At 36.3% G+C, this 23,403-nt stretch overlaps 1 protein-coding gene across 3 annotated transcripts in view; it reads right to left on the bottom strand.

Moving 5' to 3' along the window:
* STRN3 (striatin 3) overlaps positions 1-23,403 on the bottom strand; it is a 94,153-nt gene that overhangs the window by 17,952 nt on the left and 52,798 nt on the right. Inside the window, exons 8-12 of one of the 3 annotated variants that reach the window (XM_039534093.1) lie at positions 21,086-21,196; positions 13,297-13,434; positions 7,702-7,835; positions 2,640-2,815; positions 2,440-2,487 (exon numbers count right to left, since the gene is read on the bottom strand). In XM_039534093.1, coding sequence (XP_039390027.1) covers positions 2,440-2,487; positions 2,640-2,815; positions 7,702-7,835; positions 13,297-13,434; positions 21,086-21,196 — 607 coding nt within the window. The remainder of the gene's footprint in view (positions 1-2,439; positions 2,488-2,639; positions 2,816-7,701; positions 7,836-13,296; positions 13,435-21,085; positions 21,197-23,403) is intronic. The other 2 variants (XM_039534094.1, XM_039534095.1) reach the window with 2 other exon arrangements.

The following is a 23,403-nucleotide window of genomic DNA, read 5'->3' as shown; positions in this document are numbered from 1 at the left end:
TATATTATAGAGATTCGCAAGATCTCATCTGCTGAGTTCCTCAGAATGTTCCTCCTGGGGCAATTCTGTGCCTCTGTGCAGGAGCAGAATTCATGTCATCTGCAGATTTCTTTGTTTCCCCGCAGAAGAATGACTTCTACGGGGAAGCAAAGGGAAGCTGAAAGAGCAGTCACTTGCTCCTCCCTGCCAGCCATTATAGCCAGAGGAGATGTCAATCATCACTGGAGGACATGGGCGGGCTGAGCAGGCATGGAAGTGAGTGAATGAGAGAGATTGTCCCTTTGGCTTGCTATTGCAGCATGCACATCATGGAGGGCTGGGGCTTCAGGATGTTTGGAGGTAGGAATGAGGCAGGCTCTGTCCACTCAGGTAGAGCATAATGTAGCAGCCTGCCTGCTTAGTTGTTCTCTTTGTTGTTAACATACTGTTCCCATTCTTAGTGAATTCCAAAGGAGATTGTGGAGCATAGAACAGGTGTAAAAATTTTAAGGGTCCTTTACATTGCCAAAGTTGTATAAAGGAGCCTTACTGTAAATGACAGTATGGTTTTATAAATGCTTATGAAGCTTCAGTGATTAGAACTGGGCTAAATTTTTGGACTGAAAAATGTTCCTATCAAAACGTGCTCCATGTTTACTACTGACCTTTCTGGAGATGGTCAGTAGCCAATATAAATTGTGATTTTGATTCCCCAACCCTCATTTACTCTTCAGTTGCCTATGATGTAACACTGAGCATATGGCTGCATATATTTGTTGACTAATAACTAGAAATCAAGGGTCAAACCTAGCTAGCTACTTTAGACAAAGGGGGTTTGGGGATTTTCTCCAATGCTCCAATTCTCCATCCAGTGTATTGTAGTTTAAATAAATTACCAAAATAATTGAAACCGGCATGTTTATATTGCATTATTTTGACAAATATAATATGCAAAAAATTTTATTTTTTGGCACAGAGTTTCCCCCAAGATTAGAATGTGCCTAAGCAGTTCTGACCCTTGCAATTCTCACAAGAACAACTGTACTTGTCTGACCTAGCACAGGGGCAGGTCCTGGGGCCACAGGCTTGCCTCCTTTGTGGGCTAGCATGGGACTGGAGATTTATTTTACCACCTAAATTATTCTGTCAGAGGGAAGGACAATCCATAAGTATTTCTGGATGGGAAAGAAGCATATGCCATTTTCAGAAGCAGAAAGTTTTCCACATCTTCCCCTCAGAGCATTACTTTGAAGCTTGTAGTTGCTGGATGTAGGACTGGTTATTCTTGACTGCCATACCCAAGAGAAAGGAATTTCCCCTCAGTGCATCAACACCATGCTGAGTTATTTTGTTTTGCCTTCCTCTAGTTTATTCTGCTGAGTCAGAAGCCAGGGTTAGTTGACTGGGTCTCAAGTAGCTGTGCAACAATTCAGTGATCTGACAGCATGTTTTTTATAAATGCTGGATCAGCTGCTTTACAAAGCAGCTGACAGCTTGCACTGGCTTATTTTGTTCTAGTGAGTTTACTGTCACAACTTGATGGACAAGAGTCCCTTTTGGGGTAAACCAGTTTGCACTAGCCCCTCTTCCCAAAACTTCGATTGCGATATGGGAAGTGGGAATAGGTTTCATGATGCATCTCAGATGAGACACCCATCCAAACACAAAAATAGGTAAACTCAAGACGCATGGGAAAGAAGGTCTGGTTTGGCATCGCAGATCTTCTGGCTGAAGTCTTGATCAGGCTTTGATCATAATCCATCTTTATTAATTCAACTCTCCCCCAACTGGACATTTGCTTCACTCCCAACAGCTATCTTATTCAAAACTCTGTCGTGAAAACAACTGATACCTATGTCCAAACTAACTCACCTGAGATCCCTTTTGTAAACCCATTGTTGCCTTTTGCACTGAATTTGGATTTGTCATTCTCACTTTCAAGGACCTGCGCAATTTAGATCCTTCCAACATCTACGCTTGATCTCATTTTGTTCTTCTTCCCATCCACTCTCTTCACTCAACCCATGCCTGCCCTCTGTAACCTTTTTCATGCAACTCCCTATATGTGAAGCTTCCTTCCTAAATCCATCTACTAAACCTCCACCCTCACCTCCTATGCTTCTTCTCAAAATCCACTTAAAGCAGACTTTACATATTGTATAAAAAAACCCAGCAGTCTTCATTACAGCACAATTTCAGTGTCTTCTTCCACATCCTCTGTCCCTTCCCCTTAAGCCTTCTACATTTGTTATCTCCTGTTGTCGTCGTCATTCTTTTATCTTGACAGTGCATTCCTCAGGACAGAGACAGTTTTTACTCGATTTATAAACAATTATGCGCATTTTTGGCACCATGTATAAATAATGTTAATAAAATTGTGATCTTTCAGTCTAAACATTTTACTGAATCCGTAATGAGTGGCAATGGCTGCTTCTGAAGTATTAACTGGCAAACACTTACATGTGGGCCCTAAACGTGTAGATAGGTTCTACATCTAAAGAGGCACTCCTGAAAAAAAACAAAAACAGAAAGGTGATTATACTAAACTATCTGTTAAAATGTTATGAAACTGAATATAATGAAAAAAAGATTTTAGAGAGACAACTCAGACAACAACATATACAACAAGCTTAAAAAAAAGAAAACCACCATATACTTGCTTTTTGGCAGGAACTGTTTTCTGTAAGTTCCAAAGTTTTAAAGTATGGTCCTCAGAGGCTGTAACCAGCACAGGCTCTACAGGATGAAAAGCTAATGTTCGCACTCCATCAAAATGGCTGCGTAGCGTATACTTAGGATTCCATGTCTTCCGAAAGGCATCTTTATTGGCTGGCAGCTAAAAACAAAAACATACAAAAAAATCCATGTAGTAACTTTACTGATCTTGTATATAAAATTATATACTGTATGTTAGTGTTTGAAGACTGAAGTGTTTAGGACATGGATTTAAGTAAGTACCATTTTGCTGGAGATACAAAAAATTAAGCATCCATTGCTAGCTCTGCAACACCAAACAGAATTTTGAGAGCTATATCAATAACACTGAGACAAAACCAAGGAGTCTGCAAAAAAGGCACAGAAATTTAGTAAAGAAAGCCTATTTGCCAAATGGTTTCTAATTTCTGGCATGTTTTTTTAAAATTTACTAACAAGTGAGAAACAAAATATAAAATGCCACTGGAAAGTTTTCCAGTGAACCAGTATCCATCACAATTCTTCATGTTTATAGGCTACAGAACTAAAGAGACAAACAATATTTGTGTAGAAACTAACCAACGTAAATATATTGGTATTTCATATAATATCTGGGGGGAAATTATTTAATATCTCCTTTTTAGCTTTTATGATCCAGCTTTCCAGAAAGGTATTCAGGATACCAAATCAAATCTCAGTACCATCTAAACCTGCAAAAGCAAGTTTTTCTTCTGTTGTAATTGTAGCTTTTGCATCAGCTCTAAATAGAAAAAAGTCTATATAACGAATACAGGATTAATATTATTCCCAATCTTTCTAGGCCCACACAGACTAAAATTCAAAAATTATTACTGTTTAATATTGAGTTTAGTAATTTATGCATCAGTTTTGTATCTTGCAAAAAGCCATACCAGTTAAGAGACAAGAATACTTATTGACTATGACAACAGTAGCAAGCGGTAAAAGCATCTTTTCTAAAAATCCTGAAAAGGACTCGGTTAGATTGATTTTTTTTTTTTTAAGTCTAACACAGCATTTTTGATGTCCTGTGGGAAATACACTTTTAAAATACTACTCAAATCTACTGTTACTAGAGTCTTCATTTTAAAATCTGAAAAATGATTTATTTTCTTAGTTTTCTCTTTTCCTCTTCAGTGAGATTCTCCTACTCCAAGAAAGCTTTAAATATCGCTGACATTTGCTGTATATAATTGTTGTCAGACTGGATGATCTATTGCCTATGTTATGCAGGAGATCAGATTAGATTATCATAACCATCCCTTCTGATCTTAAGATCTATTCTATGAGAAAATGTAGCTGTAATTTCGGTCAGAAAATACTACAATAAATAGAATTTTAATAAAAACCAAACTACTTTTAGGGAAATAAAATTAAAAGGAGAAAAGTTCAAAAGAATACGAGATATTTTTCCATTTCAAAACTTCAAATCCATTTTATACACTGCAGTTGTACAATATAATGAATTATAATTTTGTTCAATTCTTTTAGATAATATGTAGAGTATGTAAAAAATCTATCAGTCCCTCAAAGAAAAACAGAATCCAAAGAAAGAAAAGAGCTGGACAATCATGGCCTGATCCTGCATAGTAAAGAGGGTATCTTGAAAGGTGATTAACATCTCCATGGTGGATTTTGTAGAATACTATACAAGCTGGCCTGATTCCTCTTACTTCCAATACATTTAGCTGAAGAGTCAAGTCCTTTGTATCTGGAGGTGGCTCAGGTGGGCTCCCCAACATGTGCCTCATGAACCCATGAGAAATATCTCCATCAGAAGAAAGTTAAACAGCACTGCCCTCTTTGAACTTTTCTGGGGTCTAACCACCAATTCAGTGTTGCAGGACAACTTTCCTGTGCAAGGGCTTATTTTAACTCTGGATATGAGGCTTGTTAGAGTCATAAACCTGTCAACTAGGAGGCAAGCTCTGGATGTTGTCCAAACCTATCAATCTCTGAATTGACAGGCGGGTCTCTATTAGGAGATGTAGAACTTATCTTTGCAGCCTTGTTAGTACCTTCCGTGCTTTCATCCTGTGAAGATGCTGGTGAGTGGGGTATGGAGGACAACGGCTCTGGTCATACTTAAAAACCAGTGTACTGGAGGAGGGGGGGAAGTGGTTCTGAGCCTGGATCGGAAGCTAGTATCAGGGCTTGTTCCACCACGAGGAGCCTACATTTTATCGCCCTGTTTTTTCTAGATCTGCTTTTAAAAGATGACCAGCTCTTACACTTGGTGGGTATGTGGGTGTCTCCCAAACAGCAGGGGCTCTGAGAATGTCCATAGCTAACCAGGGAAGATTCCAAGCAAGAGAAGCAGTAGTTGAACCCCGTGGATCCTGACATACCATGGCAACAAAGACCCCTGAGCAGAATGCCTCAAATGGGGAGGGGAAGAGTGTTAAATGGGGAGGGAAAGTAAATAGTTTTAGAACTAAGTAAATGAAACTAATACTAAAACTGTAAAGCTAAGCTAACGGTGAAGCTTGAAGTGAACACCTACTAGACCAGGGGTTCTCAAACTGGGGGTCAGTACCCCTCAGAGGGTCATGAGGTTATTACGGGGGTGTGTGAGACGAGCTGTCAGCCTCCACCCAAACCCCACTTTGCATCCAACATTTATAATGGTGTTAAATATATAAAAAAGTGTTAATTTACAAGGGAGGAGATGTGTCACACTCAGAGGTTTGCTATGTGAAAGGGGTCACCAGTACAAAAGTTTGAGAACTACTGTGCTAGATGTACCGTCTCAAACCATATGGTGGTTGAGAAGGAACTGAGAGCAGTTCGCCTGCACAGCTTCATAAATCCTCGTTCGAGGCCTGAGAATGGCTGAAGCAAAAGTATGGGCTGAACAGGTGCTGCCACTGAAAATCTCCAATCAAAGGTGCATGTGCTCCTGAAGTAACTGCAATGGAGCACTCACAGGGACACTACTCAAAGAAGAGGAGACTGTTGTGGCTACTTTGCTGTTATATCCTCTGATGAGAGACCAAGGACAAGCAACACACATTTATGGCCCAAAGGATAAGGCAATTCAAACAATTCCGAGCTTGGACACATGGGGCGAATACCACCTAGAAGAGCATGCATATGGATGTCTCCTCCAAGAAGAATTTGGGATCACAACAAGAACTGTGTGAATTTAGGTACATTACTTAATCTTTCTATGCCTCCAATTTCCCATCTGTAAATGGGAGTAATATGTAAAACACCCTAAAGTCTGAGCTGAGGCTTAATCAAAACACTGAGATCCTAAAATGGGACCTTGGGATGAAAGCACTCATTTTTATTAACATAGTTCAGTGCTAAAATCTTCCCATAGCTAAGGATAAACAAAGTTTGAAGAACTATGACGAATAAGTTTAAAAGTAATGAAAAACTAAAGTCAGTAAATTGTAACTTTTCCATTCAATTTTAAGTAATCAAATCTAGTAGGTTAAGATTATTGTTTTTTCTCAATCTCTGGGCCTGAAACTTCAGAATGTTCAAAGCTTTAAAGTTACTGAACTACTTTTCCTCAAAACTTGTTTTATAGATTTCACTGAAACATTACAAAATTAAAACCAAATGTGACAATTGAGTGTGTTGTAGCTTACTGTAAGCTACTACATAAAAACTCCAGGTTGCTTCATATTATCTGTATTATACTGCATTTGATAAATTTACAGTAATACAAAAACATAATATATTAAGGCCTAAGCATAAAATTTATATCTCGGATTTCAACTTCATCTCTCCATTTAAAACTTGTTTTTTCTAACTTTTTAGTGCCTGATTTCTCAGTGTTAATGCTGAATTAAAACTATTTCATAAATAAGTCAGGTCTTTAAAGGTAACAAAAATTGTATATTATCTAATGTAGTAACCGCTAAAGCCAAGAAACTCCTGTAATGTGTTTGTAAAAACCATTTTTTCCAAAACTACTTAATACCTTTTTATTTTTTGTAGAACAGGATACTATAATTAGTCTTTTATAGTCCAATATTAGAAGTGTGAGCAATTAATGTTTGTCATTTTAGGAAGATATCCATCACTAAATCCTGAAATGTGGTAGAATATATTGAAATATTTGATAGAATTCAGGTTCATACCATTTTGAGTAATACTGTAGAAAAACTATTTTTTTTTTAAACAGATGTACGCTTCTAACACTTATGGAACTGTAAGACCCTAGGGTATATTATAAACACAGTTTTCATTTCATAAATGTGCATAAAATGAAATGTGTTTAAGAAAACCAATGACAGTATTTTCCCAAGAGAAATATTTACATACATCTTAACATTCAAAAATGCAAACAGACTCTAGAATCCAGAAAAAGTTATAGAAATAACTAAAGCATGAAAATGTCTTATTTGTCTAAAACACAATGAAACACTATTTAAAATATACCTCAACATGTAAAGACTTGCCTGGACAGATGGACGCACACAAACAATCCCCCACCCCAACCCAACATCAACATTACTAGCCAATACAAACTCCATATTAAAAATGTTACCATGGGCAGTAATTTTGTGCACAGTGGAAAAAAAATGTAGGACACTCTGCAGTACGATAAAATGAAAGAATATTCCACACATGTAAATCTAAAATTCACACTACAAAAAAAGCTATTACATACTATTATATATACACACATTTTATACATAAAAATAGCAAACATCTAGAAATTTAAGTTACTAACGATATATGGTTTTAGCTCTAACTTTTTAGTGTTCAGTTTCTGGGGCAATTCCAATTTTTGTTTAAAATAATTCACCTAAAAACTTGTTTGGAAAATATGTTAAGTAAAAAAATTAAAATATGAATTACAGATTCATTAAAAAATAATCATATTTTATTTTGATTTCACAAGCTGTTTTGCTAGTTTATGAGGTTTTTCTACAAAAATGTAGCTTTTGCCTCTAAAATAAGCTGTTCTATAAGTTTGAAATATTCTGAAAAATTGACTATCATTGATTATATTCAACTGTATAAGGAATTTTAAAATAAAATTTCACTTACATCATAACTATAATCTGCATCATTTGTTACTGTCAAGTCTGCAAGGTCTCCAAGGCCCAGTACACTTAACAAAACATCATCAGAACCCATAATAAATGACTTGCCTCCTCCAGATGAAAACGTTATTGGCTCCGCTACAAAGAACAAAACAGTTTAAGTTTTGAGAAAAAACCTCAAATTTACAATATGAAAAAACTGCATCAGTCATCACTTAAAGGCACTGCAGTGTATAAGAGCTGAACTGTTAACAACTAGATATAAATCATGGTAAAACCTCTTCCTCCTAGTGGAAAAGAAAACATGAGCATATACATACATATGAAAATAATTCTCTAAATTTGAAGCTAAGGCAATAAACATTTACCTCCATGAGCAAGTATTTTTAGCACTCATAAGTCCCCATGAAGGACATACCCTCCACCACACATATACAGACAGGGTTTTAAAACACAAGAACCTACAACATTTGTAATTACTGAGTTCTGCATTTGACTGCATCAACAACGTTTGGATAAAGTTTAAAAATAGACAACTGATATTCATGTTAGCTAGCTGCATGTTCCTTAAAACATTTGAAGCTTTACACATTTTTCTTGTTGATTATCAATTAGTACTAAACAATGCAGCTTTTGAACAAATGTTAATTTTCAATTCAGGCTTGAATCATCTTCTCCAGCATTCATTCACATTCTTTACTATTCGGTATCATCTATGACTCCCTGCTGCACCCCCACCAAAAAATCAATTTGTTTGCAAGGTATTTGAATAAGGATTTACACACACAGCTTCTAGAAAAAAATCTGCTTTACTGAAAGAGGTGTGGGTGGGGGGTTGTTTTATTTTTTGGTATTACTTTCCAAAGAACAAAAATAGGATACCTGATAAGGGAAAATATATTCCTGATTTAAACTTCTCAGATAAAATTGTATGTGTGCGCGAGAGCAAGCCATTTCTTCTGTTAATTTTGCGCCAAAACTACTGACAATGTCCCTTAGTAGTATTCATTTTTGCCAATATTTTAGTAGAAACCTCACATACGCAAAGGGTCAAGTAATTGCATCCTAACACAATCAGATTTATTTTCCCAAAGAGTCATACTTCCGATAAGTAAAATGTCCTACATTATTTTCAGTGTGTATGGATGTATGAGTTTCCTTACAAGATTAAACTTTATTCTTAGTTTAGTCACCCACCCTAATTATATCAACTCTGAATTTCCCAATATTGATGTTCCAGAAGTACTAGGATAGAGCAGTAAAGAACAGAAGGAAGAGATCCATGAAATGTGCATTAAAATGACATGACAAAAGTTCTACGGAGAAACAAAACCCGCAAAATCTTCACTAAAAGAAATTTAAAGAATTAGGATTGTTCACTGAAGTCCATGTTCTGCCTGCCCCCTACAAAGGGGCAAGGAATATAGGAGGGGAAAGGAAAAGGGCAAGTAAAAGCCCTGAAGAGCCTTTCTCCCATTGCTGAGCCTGCATAAGAAGAATTCAAAAATTCCAGTCCCTCAGAGTCTAGTGTCTGCTCCATTACTATTCCTCTTGGGGCAAAGTCATGGCATCATGAATAGAACTGTTCAGTTACAATTCAAGTAGTAAGCTGCACCCCATAAGAGGTTGTAGTAAGAGGAACATATCCTCTCCGCACCTGGGAATTGTAGGAGATATCCTGCTTCCCAAATGTACAATGCATCTCAGAGCAATCTTTGGGACAGTGTACCTCTCACTATCAAGAGAAATTCAGAACTCCCACCCCTGAATCTACAGCAACTATACTCAGACTCATCTGTATTTGAAACTTCAAAAAAGGTGAACGTTTAGAAGTTGGAAACTAATTTTCCAAAAGCAAAATTTTAGTTCTAACCTGAAACTCTGTTCTAAATTTATCATTTTAAATTTGGGGCTTTTTTATTTAAGTAACATTCTTAATAATTATGAAAAGTGTTTTTTAAAATACAGTCAAAAGTTTCAATAAAAATAAATGGCAATGAAGTAATAAAAATGAAACACACATGTATTTACAACTATCATCAAAACAGGTGAACAAACTTTGAATAGCAAAAACTTTTTTTTCATTGCAATGGACCTACCTGAAATATTCCAAAGAAAAAAATATATGAGTAAAATTGATGAACTACTGTTTAAAGATTAAGGATTTTTAGGAATTAAGGTTACCAGAGTTATTTGCTCATGCAGTATAGAACTGTATAGTTATTATTATCCTCCAATTTAAATACAATTGTGTTCTGGTGAAGTCATTGTCTATCGTATTCATACCAATTACAAGTTATGATCTAGTATAATATTTATTATGGCAGAGACTGAGTAAAAGGATGCACCAGCCATCCTTGCACTCAAACTTGTTAACATTATGCATAAACAAATAAAATCCAGACAATACCCTACAGATTAAATATTGCACTATAAATACATAATCAGATGTGCTTATAACTGACTAGTCCAATCACAAAAAAACTTCCTCCTTAGTCTATTCTTTAATCAAACATTTATCATCCAGAAGTTATTTAGAATTATCACAGTAGCAACCAACATTATGTACTGTATACAAATAAGCATTATCTGCCAATGTTACAGTGTTACTATTTACCTAAAAAAGCAACCGTAAAAAAAAAAAAATCCGCACAGCTACTCATGTACCCTAAGAGAAGGCTTAGATAGCAATCATGCTTTGAGTAAGACCACAATGGAGAACCGCAGGACTATACCAATGGACTAACCTGTTTTCAGAAATTTAAGTGCAGGATTATTAGAAGATGTAGCTGGTTCAGTGTGGTTTTTAGTGGAAGACTGACAAATGTATGTGTTACATTTTATGGTTTTTCCAAGTGTATTAGTCTATGACAAGTTTCAGTTTGCATCAATGTAACTAGCTGTTTTGAAATAAAAATATTAAAATAGTTGAAATGTGGTTGGAAATATTTTAAAACAGGATAATTGTTTATATTTCATCTTGTGAAGCACGGTGAAAAAACCCACCTGTGCACAATTACGTCCAAGCCTCTGTGTCAGAGCTCACACACCAAAAGTACCATGAAACTTCTGTGAGCCTGAATAGCGTTCTGGTTATTGGCATGGCTTGCAAATGAAAGTACCAATCACTCCCTTTCTTTCAGAATTCTGGTTTCCAATGTGACATTACATTGTACTGCAGCAGATTACACAGGCCATTTGTGTAACCAGAGACATATTATGGCTTACTGCAACTCAACAGTTGAGCTACTATGGCCTGGTAAGGAGGATTATAGTGGACGTCCTAAATCAAAACTACTTGAAAAAGTTAGATGAAATAAAATCACTGGGCAGTATTATGCTGTTCAGATACAATTGAACATTTATGGCTCATTTCTTTTTTATTCATGATAATGAAATATGCCATTCTCATTCAATTTATTAAAGCAGAAGAACATGGACAGAAGGAGTGCAATGAAGATTTGCATTTTGTTCTGGAGCTTCTACAAACGAGATGACTAACCTATCTACTACTACTGACTTCATACCATCTGGTGTAGACATGGATTATGAAATATTTGTTCAATATTGTCAAAGGACCACTAATAAACAACTAGTTGAGAGACAGTTTAAATTTTAAAACTCTGTTTTAAAAAAAAGTCACAGGAAGGTAAGGAAAAAAATAAGACACATGGGATTACTGTTATGTTCACACTACAGCTCTCACCGACAGAAGTATATGAAGAACAGCAAAACAAATTGACGGGCTGGAAAATATGCTCACATAACAAAATGGCAAATAGTGTGAAATGGCAAAGTTCTAGAGACACCTTCTTTCAGAATGATTTGTGTACATACTGAGTTCAGACAATTTTTAATCATCCAAAGCATGTGGTGGTATAACGTTTCCCTGAGAAGACCACTCACCCACCTCCACCCGTCCACTCAGATTCATGTGAACTATGCAACAAAATATTTTGAAAAGGCATGGAAATGGATGTATTGGTTTTTATGGTCCAATATTTTAACCAGATTACAGTCCTGTATTTTAGAATGAATCAATGACTCCTAAAACACAAGAATAAAAATCCAAGCAAGAAACATGCCTTGCTTTATGATGATGATTCCAGGGTTCAGAGTTGAGATTAGGCATATGTAATCCTCTCTCTAGAATACTGTGGAGTTTCTGGATAAAGATGCAATAGATGGCACCCCAAACAATGGGAACTATGGCCCCAAAGAAATCTCCTTCCTCATAAATTCTGATTTGCTCTTTCTTGCCAAACATTACTCTGAGTTTTGTAATTCATCTTGCTACAGCTATGAACGCCTCAATTTGACAGAGAGGAGTGCTGCATTCCTCTGTGCCTCATCTAGGTTTGGAACATGTAGTATGACTACACTGCAGGAGAGGTGACCTACAGGCAGATTTGAGGGAATTGCGGGAGTTCAGAAATCCCTACAGGTATACATAGCAAAAATCTCTCATAAGGGAGTGAGGCTGCAGGCGATATAGAGACAGGAATCCCCTGCCAGAGCACTCCACGCTTTTAGCAATACAGCGTGCTGCGATGTGGCCACAACTGTTGCAATATGCATAGGCACAGTGTGACTGCAACCCACCAAAACAGTTTTTCCGGTGCGCTATACACGTAAGTCTTGCACTAGTGTAACTTGTGTGTGTAGACAAGACCTAAAACTATGTCCAATTTTATTTTTAACAGATTACTGTGAAATAAAAATTTCTTAATGACACTGAAAAATATAGACACACTGGAAGCTGTGCTTGACTGACACAAAGTGACAGACTGATAAAAAGGTAATAAAGGTAATAATTGGAGATATACCAATCTCCTAGAACTGGAAGGGACCTTGAAAGGTCATCGAGTCCAGCCCCCTGCCTTCACTAGCAGGACCAATTTTTGCCCCAGATCCCTAAGTGGCCCCCTCAAGGATTGAACTCACAACCCTGGGTTTTTAGCAGGCCAATGCTCAAACCACTGAGCTATCCCTCACCACTTTTGAGGCAGTTATGACAACACTAGAGCTAGAAGCTGCCTTTCTTGCCGGAGGTGGGATGAAAGTGATAGTTCAACTGCATCTGGAGCTAATGGCTGGTTAAGGATAGGATAGATCAAAAGTAGCTAATTAAAAATGTACTCTACCTATATAAGCATTAATAATAATTTGAAGGTAGAGAGCCAAATTCATCCTTTGTAATTACATCACTACTTTTCAGTAACTATTTTTATTTCACCTTTCAATACAAAACTTTTTAAACTAAGTTTTATAATGTAACATCCAGATAAGATTACTTTAAAAAGGGATTCTGCAAGAAGGGACTTAAGAGTTGACAAAGTCAGAACCAAGGCAGTTTCACATAAAATTGAATAAAAAACACACTTGACATGTAAAGTTCTGATTTTGATTTCTCTGAGACACAAAAGCTTCAAGTGGTAGCCATGCAAAAAAAACCAAACTTGTGTGAACAGACTTGTAAGCAGTGTTGATGTCCTACTATTGACAACTGTAACTGCATTAAGTGTTTGAGGGATAAGTGATACCGTGTGTTTAAATTAAAACCTTCTAAAATACAATAAGTAGCTGAATTTTTTTGTACCTTCCTCTGCTCTTGAACCTTCATCAGTCATTCTAGAAGAGGGTGACCTAGATTGATTAATGATTCCTGAAGGGATGTGGGGTAGCTCATCATCGCCCAGATCAGCTATCATGTCGTGAAGTTTTGTCCTGTTGACCCCTGTAAATTAATGTCAGCAGCAAAGGTTCATTTGATTGCTACCGCTTGACTTGACAGCAGTCAATAAATCCAGTTTCCTAATTAAACAAGAAAGATTACTAATGGAACCTCCTTAAAGAATAAAGACATTGGTTATTATTTTTGGTTATGATGCTTTAACTGTTATATTGTGTTCTTTTGGAAATTTTGAAAACCAGTTAAACACTGAATCTGAAAATTATATGTAAGTGGTTTTTATCCACCAAGTCAAAAAAAATTGCTTAGAACTGTCTTGTTCATTTGTAGTACAGCTTTATATTCTGCTGTGGAAAAGAAAGAACCCAGCACCTCAAGTCCCTATGAAAAACCAAATATGTAACAGTTATAGAAAGTAACCTTTAAACAAAATACATATGAACTAAATGTTTGCAGTATTAAACAGTTTTAACTACACTACATGAATTAACACAGAAAATCTCAAGTATAAACAGAAAGTTACCTTACAAAGGAAAGAAGAAGTAAAGATGACTTGTAACGGGGGTGCAACAAACAATTAACTTTCCCTGTTTGTTCATTTTTAAAATATCATTTTAAATGATGCTTTGTGCAAAATTTTTAATAAGCCCAATCATGATTAGTCAGGGCCACATTCAAAATAGACTTACATATGTCTACAATTAAGTTTCTAATTTTAAAAAGTCTGATTTGAAATTGTCACTGGCATTTCAATCTGTAGAAGATATAGTGCTGATAAATATGTATGACCTTACATAGTACAGTTCTGCATTAAGGATGGTTTAAAAACAACAACAAACAAACAAACAAAAAAGCCCAACCTGCTACATTCACATCAAATATACAAGTAAAGAAAAAAGGCAGAAAATAATTTGCAAAAGCACAATTTTTCAAGTTTCATTTTATGTTCGCCTATTTGAAAAGAGATACAATGATATAAGGAAAAATGGACCTCTACCATAAAATGTCAGACAAAAAGAAAACTAGTAACTTTAAAGGTTCTACAAGCAGAACATTTCAGATAAAAAGTTGTCTAGGCTTAAAACTAGTCAACATATTCAGAAGCGTTTGTCTCTTATCAAAAGATATTATTTATTTCTCCCTGCATAGATGCATATTCTCAACTGGATGTGAAGTCTGGCACTCACATATCACTGTAACACTATTTAGAAATACACTGTGATCTCTTCCCAGATCACCAAGCAGCAGATAGTGGCAAGTTGCACAGTGGGATAGCTAACCATGGTGCACTGCTCTCTCTATCGATGCAAGAGCACCAACCATGGATGCACTGCACAGTAACAAAGGGCAGTGTGTGGATGAACAAAAGAGGTTTAATTACAGTGGTGGACAATTGTCGACGTAACTTTATAGTGTAGACATAGCCTTAATTTTCTATAGAACCAAAAATTATATCTTGGTGTGGTCACAGATGATAAACACTCTCCTGCTTTCAGTAGTACATGCAGGTAAAGACGAAATTTGCCAAAACCAGTGCTTCCAATAGCACTTTATCTATACCCTCACATTTTAGGCTTTTACTTTGATAGAAAAAAAAATCAATTAGACAAAAACAGAATACCCACTGTTAAATTAAGTTAGGTTTAATTCTGCTGGAGACAAGGTAACCGATTTAACAATGAAATACAGTATTTTTCTATAACCTGAAAGACGTAGTTAATGACAGCAAAAGGGGTAACAGGAAAGCTAGGTTAGTTATAAGTAAACAGAGCTGCTTCAGTTAATAGCCCAGACAATGCCAATTTTTTTTTAATTTTATTTATTTTTTATCTACTGCACTTTCACGTGTACAAACCTAGGAGCAATCCTTTCCTCAGCAGATTGTAGATGGGGCACAAGCATTGACACGTTTCAAAACTTAAGTATGGTACTGCTTGTGCCCCCTTCAGTTTCAAGTAATTCTGTTCAAGACGACAACCTAAAAACAAACAGGAAAAGGGGAACTTTGTGCCAGTGTTACCCGCCTAACACAATGCTACTCACAAACTAGCTTAAATGTTCTTCTTCCTTAACTCATTTGCACAATTTCATGTTCTTATTGACTTGCATGCAGTAATGCTTATGGTGATGGACAAGATATTCTTAGTTAAGACAACAGAAAAACAGCCTTACCTGACCCAGTGCTCTATCTTGTCTTGGACAATAGAATGGTAAATCCCTTTAACTTTTTCCTCATTTGTAAGTGAAAGTAATTGAGACAAATGTGAGACATTGGAAGTGTGGAAACTTCAAAAGACTACTATATCAAGGCAAACCAGATGCCATAGGCATGGGGATTATTCACAAATGTTTGTTTGTATAAATGTTATATATTTTTGTAAGTTAGGATTGTATTCAGCTTCATGGGAAGGGTTACCAAACTTATTCCAGGAATTAAAATAGGGGGTAATTACTGCAAATCCCAGGACAAGTAAAAAACTCCAGATAACTACCCCCCCCCCCCACCGGGGAGATTTCATATACTGGTTCAGACTGGGATCAACAGGCCCAGAAGACAAAGTAAGGGTTTTTGGCATAAAGAGGCAGTGTGAACTAACTCAGACCCTCATTTTGATCTAAGACATGATAGTGTTACAGAGGGCAAAGCCCTATTAGAAAATCTGAAGGACTGGAACCTGCCAATGTCTCCACGTGGAAGACAGAACCTTGTAAGCTTAGCATGCATGCAGATTTTTTATTGTTTTAGGATTTTCTATAATACTATTGTCCTAAAATAAGCATACTGTGCTTTGTGAAAGCTCACTGGTTACTGGTACATGCTGTCTTTTTCCCTTGATACAGAGAATTGCAGGAGCGGGACTCAAGTCAGACCTCCTGGAATAAACACAGTGAATTTCAGGGGCACTGCAAGCCTAAATGTCTGGTCACAGGTCCACACTCAGAGAGGTGATGGTTGGAGGCCTTACGCCTAATGGGGGACCTTGGATGAGACAATTGAAGGGGCAGAGGTGCAGTTAACCTCAAAACTGTGACAGTAGAAATTACCCAACTCAGAGGGGTGTTGGGACTCTAAATTGTTTAATATTTGCAAAGCACTTGGAGCTGCCCAGATGGAAGGTGGTACATAAAAGCACAAGAACATTTGTAGGTTGTTCTAAATTGTACTCCAACAAGCCTATGAAACCTGACACACAAAGGTTGTTTAAGAATGGAAGTGACTTGGTCAGGCTTCTCTGAATGTAAGCAAGCAAACATTGGTTAAGATCAGTCCAGTACTCACATGCACAAGGTTCACATGCAAACAAGACTGGACAGTATAGTCTCAAACTAATGAAGAGTGTGAAATAATTTGATACACCTTCACTCAATAAAACTACAAACTAAGAGTTGAAAGTGTCATATCTAAATATGTTCAACCTTTAAAAAAAATACTGCTTCACCTTGAAAAAGGTGACAATGAAAAAAATAAAACAGCTTATTAAGGCAATGAATGATTAATACGAAAATAAGATCACCTGAATTTTAGGAAAATGGTAATAGGTAACCAAAGCCTACAACTCATTAACTTGCTTTGTGAAAGGAATTGTTACCAGGAATTTAGTACCTTCCTTTAAATGTATGAAAAGCAGGATTTCTGATTTGGGTGGTTTTAAAATAAGGGAATGAGCATCCACCAATTTACTCCAAACTAAACTAAGGTCTCGTCACCTTCCACCACTCCCCCCCTCCCCAAAAAAAAGTGAACAAAAAAAAGATGAAAAGCACAGATTCAGTGAGAAGAATATGGCCCTTTATCTACTTTTCAGCTGAGATGTAGAAGTTATCATTAGTAAATACCTCCGGTCAAGGGCACAGGATATGTGACAATTTAACCCCCCCCCCAGCTTTCATATAACTTGAAATCTGTCTCCAACCCCTATGGAGGTAATAACTTACAAGAAAAGGCTTCTCCTACTCTTCTAGTTAACAGGAAAACAGCACACAGGAAAAAATGAGTCACAGGTGAATATCCTGTCTCTGACAATGACAATGAACTTTGGGAAATATAAGTAGAAGGCAAAGATGACACTCCAACATCCTGTATCTAGGAAGTAAACGGACAGTGTGTTTACACTCATGAAAATGGGATCTCAGCTAACCTTGGTTGGAAATACTGAAAAGGACTCTGGGTAAGTAAATTCTTTGGACAGGAGGTTAACCTTAGTCTCTAGGAGGCATGATTTTGTTTAATACACCTCTACCTCGATATAACGCTGTCCTTGGGAGCCAAAAAATCTTACCACGTTATAGGTGAAACCGCGTTATATCAAACTTGCTTTGATGCACCAGAGTGCGCAGCACCCCCCCTCCCCCCGGAGCACTGCTTTACCGCATTATATCCGAATTTGTGTTATATTGGGATAGAGGTGTATGTAACCTTTTGTTTCCAATATCCTTACTCTCTATCACTTAAATCTTGAATTTTTAAAAAACCAACCCTTGTTTTTCAGTATAAAGATATTTAAGTGTTCTGATATTAAACAAGGTGCTGATCCTGAGCTGAATCATATGGATCAGTTCAGGTGCTGATAGTGAGCAGTGTTTGTTTAAATATGCTTTTTTGAAGTCCATTATCTGCTGCTTTCACTCCTTCCTTTCCTTAGAATCATGAAATCTATCATTTCACGATCACGTTCACCAAAATTGCCTCCCACTTTCAGATTTGCTACACAATTCCTCCCGATTGGTCAGAATCAAGTCTAAAATGGCTGTCCCCCTGGTTACTTTCTCCACTTTTCTGGAACAAAGTTATCCCCAGTAAAGTCTTAGAATTTACTCGAAATTTTGTATTTTGCTATGTTATTTTTCCAAGAGATGTCTAGATAGTTAAAGTCCACCATTACTACCAGGTCGCATGTTTTGGATATTTCTGCTATTTGTTCTAGAAATGCCTCATCCACCTCCTCTTCCTGGTTTGGTGAACTAGAATAGACCTCTACCATGTCATCATCCCCATTTTTAACCCTTTTATCTTTACCCACAGACTCTCAGCTGGTCTTCCTCCCACCTCCTTCTGGACCTCAAAACAAGTGTACATATTCTTGATGTATAAGACAACACCTCATCCCTTTTAACTCTGCCTGCCCTTCCTGAACAAGCTATTCTTCTCCCTCCGTACTAATATTCCAGTAATGAGACTTATCCCACCTAGTCTCTGTGATGCCAGTAAAGTAATAATTTAGTTTAAGTACTAATACTTCCCATTCTTTCTGTTCATTCTCCAGACTCCTTGAATTTGTGTATAGACAGCTAAGGTGTTGAGCAGTTTCCCCTCTTGTTGCTCCCATGACGCTGTTGTAATTTTCCATGTCACACCCCAACAGTCCTCGGGTAAGTGACCTCGGGTAAGGTCACTTCTTTTTCATACTTACCTGTGGGCTTTTGTAACCTGTCCCCTTTGAAACTAATTTAAAGTCCTCCTCAATACACTGCTCTTCCCCTTCATGGTTAGGTGGACCCCGTGTCTTCCCAGCAGACCGTCTTGGGGCTTTGAAAAGCTGCAGCCCCTGCCATGTTCCATAACAGTTAATATATCCCCACAGCAAAATGTGTAATCCTCTATTCTCACTGTTTCTCTGAGCAACTCACTTCATGAGCATGAGAAAGCAGAATCTGATTGGGGTGGGGGTGGAGGGTACGCTCGTGCATTTAAAGCAAAACTTTAATCCAAGTACAAATTCAACAGCATTCAAAGCCTACCATTCAATCATTTTATATATAATCCAAATTTAAGAAAAGGTAACTACATCACATCAGTTCATTCTTTTCAGAAACCGAAAGATACCAGTGTGTTTATGAATTTTATTGTCACTATGGGTTGTACACAGCCTGAAGGGGGGGGGGGGAAAAGAGTTCTGAAAGTTAAATAGGAAACCAAATTAGTAGGGACAAATTTTCAAAGGTATACCTCCACTAACACTCAAAAATAAATTTGTAAACCTATTTCCAAAATAGTTCATGCAAGGCTGGTAATTGTCTAACTAGTTGTTTACATGCTAAATGCAGGTGCACATTTGTGCACATCTGTTTTGTACTTTTAGTTTGGCCGCAGTTAGGTATACTTAACTATAAAAAAAAAGTTAAGTAACCTCTGACCTTAACTAAATTACACCTTATTACATAAACAAGTCATGCAAAACTTTAAAAACAAACATGCACAAACTAAATTATAATTAAGTGACATTAGAGCTCACACACAAAGCAGAATAGCATTAAGTATTTGAAAATTTAAAGTAATTTAACATTTAAATAAAAAAATCCTTCCTTTATATTTAAAATCTATTAGCTCAAACTATTTATCTTAACAAAGAGAAGGTGACTTGATTACAGTCTAAGTACCCAAATGGGGAACAAATATTTAATAATGGGCTCTTCAAATTACCAGAGAAAGTTACAATACAATCCAATGGCAAGAAGTTGAAGCTAGATAAATTCAGACTGGAAATAAGGCATACATTTTTAATAGTGAGAGTAATCAGCCATTGGAACAATTTACCAGAGGTCATGGTGGATTCTCCATCACTGACGTGTTTTAAATCAAGATTGGATGTTTGTCTAAAAGATACGCTCTAGGAATTATTTGGGGGGGGGGGGGGAGTTCTATGATCTGTGTTATACAGCACACCAGACATTGGTCCCTCTGGCTTTGTAATCTATAGATTATGAACATATGTTAAAAAATAATGTACAGTCTAATTTAAGTATATATTTAGCACTTACACAGAGCTTACAGTGTTTCACAAAAGATTTTGAACTCGCATGTAAAATTACTTTGGACCAAATATAGCTCTGAATTAAAATAGTGTAAAAACATTGCACTCAATGGAGTTACTCCAAAATTATACCAATGCAACTCAAATACTGATGTTGCTCTTTGTCTATATAAGCTTTACATAACAAATTGAATTCTATATACTGTAGCATTATGTATCTCATTTTATAATTCATAATATTAAAATCTGGAGTTCTAAATACTTTACATATTTTTAAGTGGAAGCCTTATTCAGCAGTCATTTAATCTGACAGAATGTAAACCTTTCTTCCTTCCTAATGGCAGTATTTTTCCTTAGAATGTCAGAGGATGTTAACTGCATGGCAGAATGAATGTCAACATCAAGGCAAAAATATATTGTAGAGTAATCCACAAAAATGTTTGCTTTCCCTTACATGAAAGGCATATTTTTCATTCTCATTCTGCCTTCTAGCAGACAGACACAAATATAGGCCCAACAATGTAACTGAATTGTGATTCAAAGCAAGGTTCAAGAAAGAAGTCAGTTCAAGAATCTTTTTCTTTTACAAATGGAGAAATTTAGCCTACTTTGTTAAAGTTCAGGAAAAGGAGAGACAGCATTCCCAGAACCAATACTGTTCAAAATCTATCCCTGTACTTAGATTTCAAGGTAGTTATTTCTCTTTTCCTATTTAACCCTAGATTTTTGTTTATAAGTGTTTTCACATTTCTGTTCTCACAAGTGGCACAAGATATTTCTTGTATGATCAGATTTAGCAGATAGAAAGTTAAAGTTGGTTGCCCCCATCAAGGAAAACAATACTTAATGCAAAAACAAAAACAGAATTTGCAGAAGAAGAAAAAAAAAAAGTCTTCCAAATGGAGAAAAAGAATTGCATTTCAAGATTCAGAATCTGCACTTACTCTTTACCCCTTTCTTCCCCTTTCGTTCCTTCTTGTACTGTTCCTTCAGTTTACTTATTAGTCCCTGGTCTACATCCCAAACCTCAGCAGTTGGGGACAGGTCATCTTTGTCTACATGCAGCATATTATTAAAAGAAAAAAAATCAGCAGTTGGCAATGCAAGCTGTTGGTGATTGACTGTTATAGCTCAACATAATCATCAATAAAAAGTTCTTAGGTTATACTTGAAAATATTTTAAAGGTGCAGTCTCAGTTTTATCAGTTACAGTTTACAAAGTATTGATCCCATTCTATACAGTTTTCACTAAACTATTTACTATAATTATGTCTGAATATTATTTTATGCTAATTTTTGTTACCAATGAGAAAACAATTTGAGTTTTTACTTTAAATAGCTGTTTGTGTTGAATAATGGATAGATGCTACTAAATAAACAAAAAGGTATCTAACGTAAACCTCTACCCCGATAGAATGCTGTCCTTGGGAGCCAAAAAAATCTTACGTTATAGGTGAAACAGCATTATACGAAACTTGCTTTGATCCGCCGGAGCACGCAGCCCTGCCCCCTTGGAGCACTGCTTTACTGCGTTATATCCAAATTCGTGTTATGTCGGGTTGCATTATATTGGGGTAGAGCTGTACTTAAGATTACTGCATCTTTAGAAAGCCAGTGTTAGGAATTATTCAGCCAGCTTTAAATAAGCAAATAAATATATTTCATGCTGTACAACTCATGAAAGTGCAAGCTGAGTATATCAGTGTCATTTTGTTCATGAAAAAAACTCAACATGCATCCTCTCACACGCTAATCCTACATGCAGAAGATAGGGCTTTACCAATTAAAGGGCATGATGCATAAATGTTACCAGAAAGAGAGACACATTTTCACATACAACATTTTATATGAAGGTTAATAAAGAACATTCACAAAAGTGAAGACAGTTTGACATACTCATTCTGATCTTAAATTACAATTAGTAGAAACCCAGTACACAGTAGAGGTAGGGCAGAGTACTTGCTTAAAAAAAGTATCTTTAATAAATAACTTACGTCACAAATTTTAAAGGTTTCTTCAACATTAAAGTCTTCAAGTTACATACAATTCAGGGACGACATTTGGGAACTTGACATTTAGGATTTTACAAAATAATTTTTAAAACAGAAGGCCAGTAAATTGGAAATCATTCTAAATACAACCAATTCCCTGCACTGTTTTTTGTAAGCAAAATATTACAGGCTAGCACTGAAATAGTGCAGAAAATATTGACAGTTAAAGTAACTAGTTCATTAGTCAGTCCTGATTTGACCAGAAAGGGTAGTCTCTTGGTTAAGATACCAAACTTGGACTCATAAAATGTGGGTTCTGTTCGTGCCTCTGTCCAGATTTCCTCATGTGGCAAATTTAATCTCTGAGCCTGAGTTTACCTTCTATAAACAGAGAATAGCTCCTTAACTCGCAGGGATGGGATATATTCATGCATATACCAGTGGTATTTCAATATTACAGTGATATGCCGCTTAAGAATCTTATACATGTGTTTTGCACATCTACTTTCTCCATTTCTCTCTGACTGGACAAAACAAATATTTGGTAGATTTTTATTATAATCTTATTTTCCTTACAGGAAATCTGTGGAAATATTTTAATCTGACATTCTCCATCCCTTTCTTCTTTGTTTAATATAGTTTGAATTTTCTCATCTTTCATGGTTTTGAAGGTCAGCTGTTAGCAAAATGTGTTGCACGAAAGGTGGCTGCAAACCCCAATATGCGATAACTATAACACTAAACACATAAATACAAAGAAACAATGTTTGCAAATATACAAGTATGTTCATGAAAAACTGCTACAGGGAGATGAAGCCAGTGGTTGGTTTTCAGTAGTCTCCTTTGAGAAAGATTTAACTTGAATATAGCTGCCAACTTGTTGATCACATGTTAAAAGTTATGGATCTTTGGAGTTAATCTATACTGAGAATTATAATAATAATTAAAAGTAACTAAGAAAGTTAGTTAAGATGTCCACTCCAAACTGGAGTGACAGCAAAGCATGACCCGGTCGTAGGTCTGAAGACAGGAAACAAGTTAAAAATCTGATAAAGAAATAAGTTTTATTCACTAGAAATTAATTTACATACATAGGGCATACAAACAACTGGATTTGTACATGTCCAACTAATGAAACAAAAAGAATAAAGGAAGCTATGAGGATAACAAATTAAAGCAGCAAGGAGAATGAGGATAAAAGTAAAATAAACAGCAAAAATATTAAGGTTGCATAAAAACTAGGATGAAGAGGGATACAAGAGAAACAAATG

The sequence above is a fragment of the Mauremys reevesii genome, linkage group 4 (genome assembly GCF_016161935.1).
Source record: "Mauremys reevesii isolate NIE-2019 linkage group 4, ASM1616193v1, whole genome shotgun sequence".
NCBI classification, from domain to species: domain Eukaryota; kingdom Metazoa; phylum Chordata; order Testudines; family Geoemydidae; genus Mauremys; species Mauremys reevesii.
The sequence above is the reverse complement of the archived record's forward strand: the minus strand, read 5'-3'. Positions and strand labels throughout refer to the sequence as shown.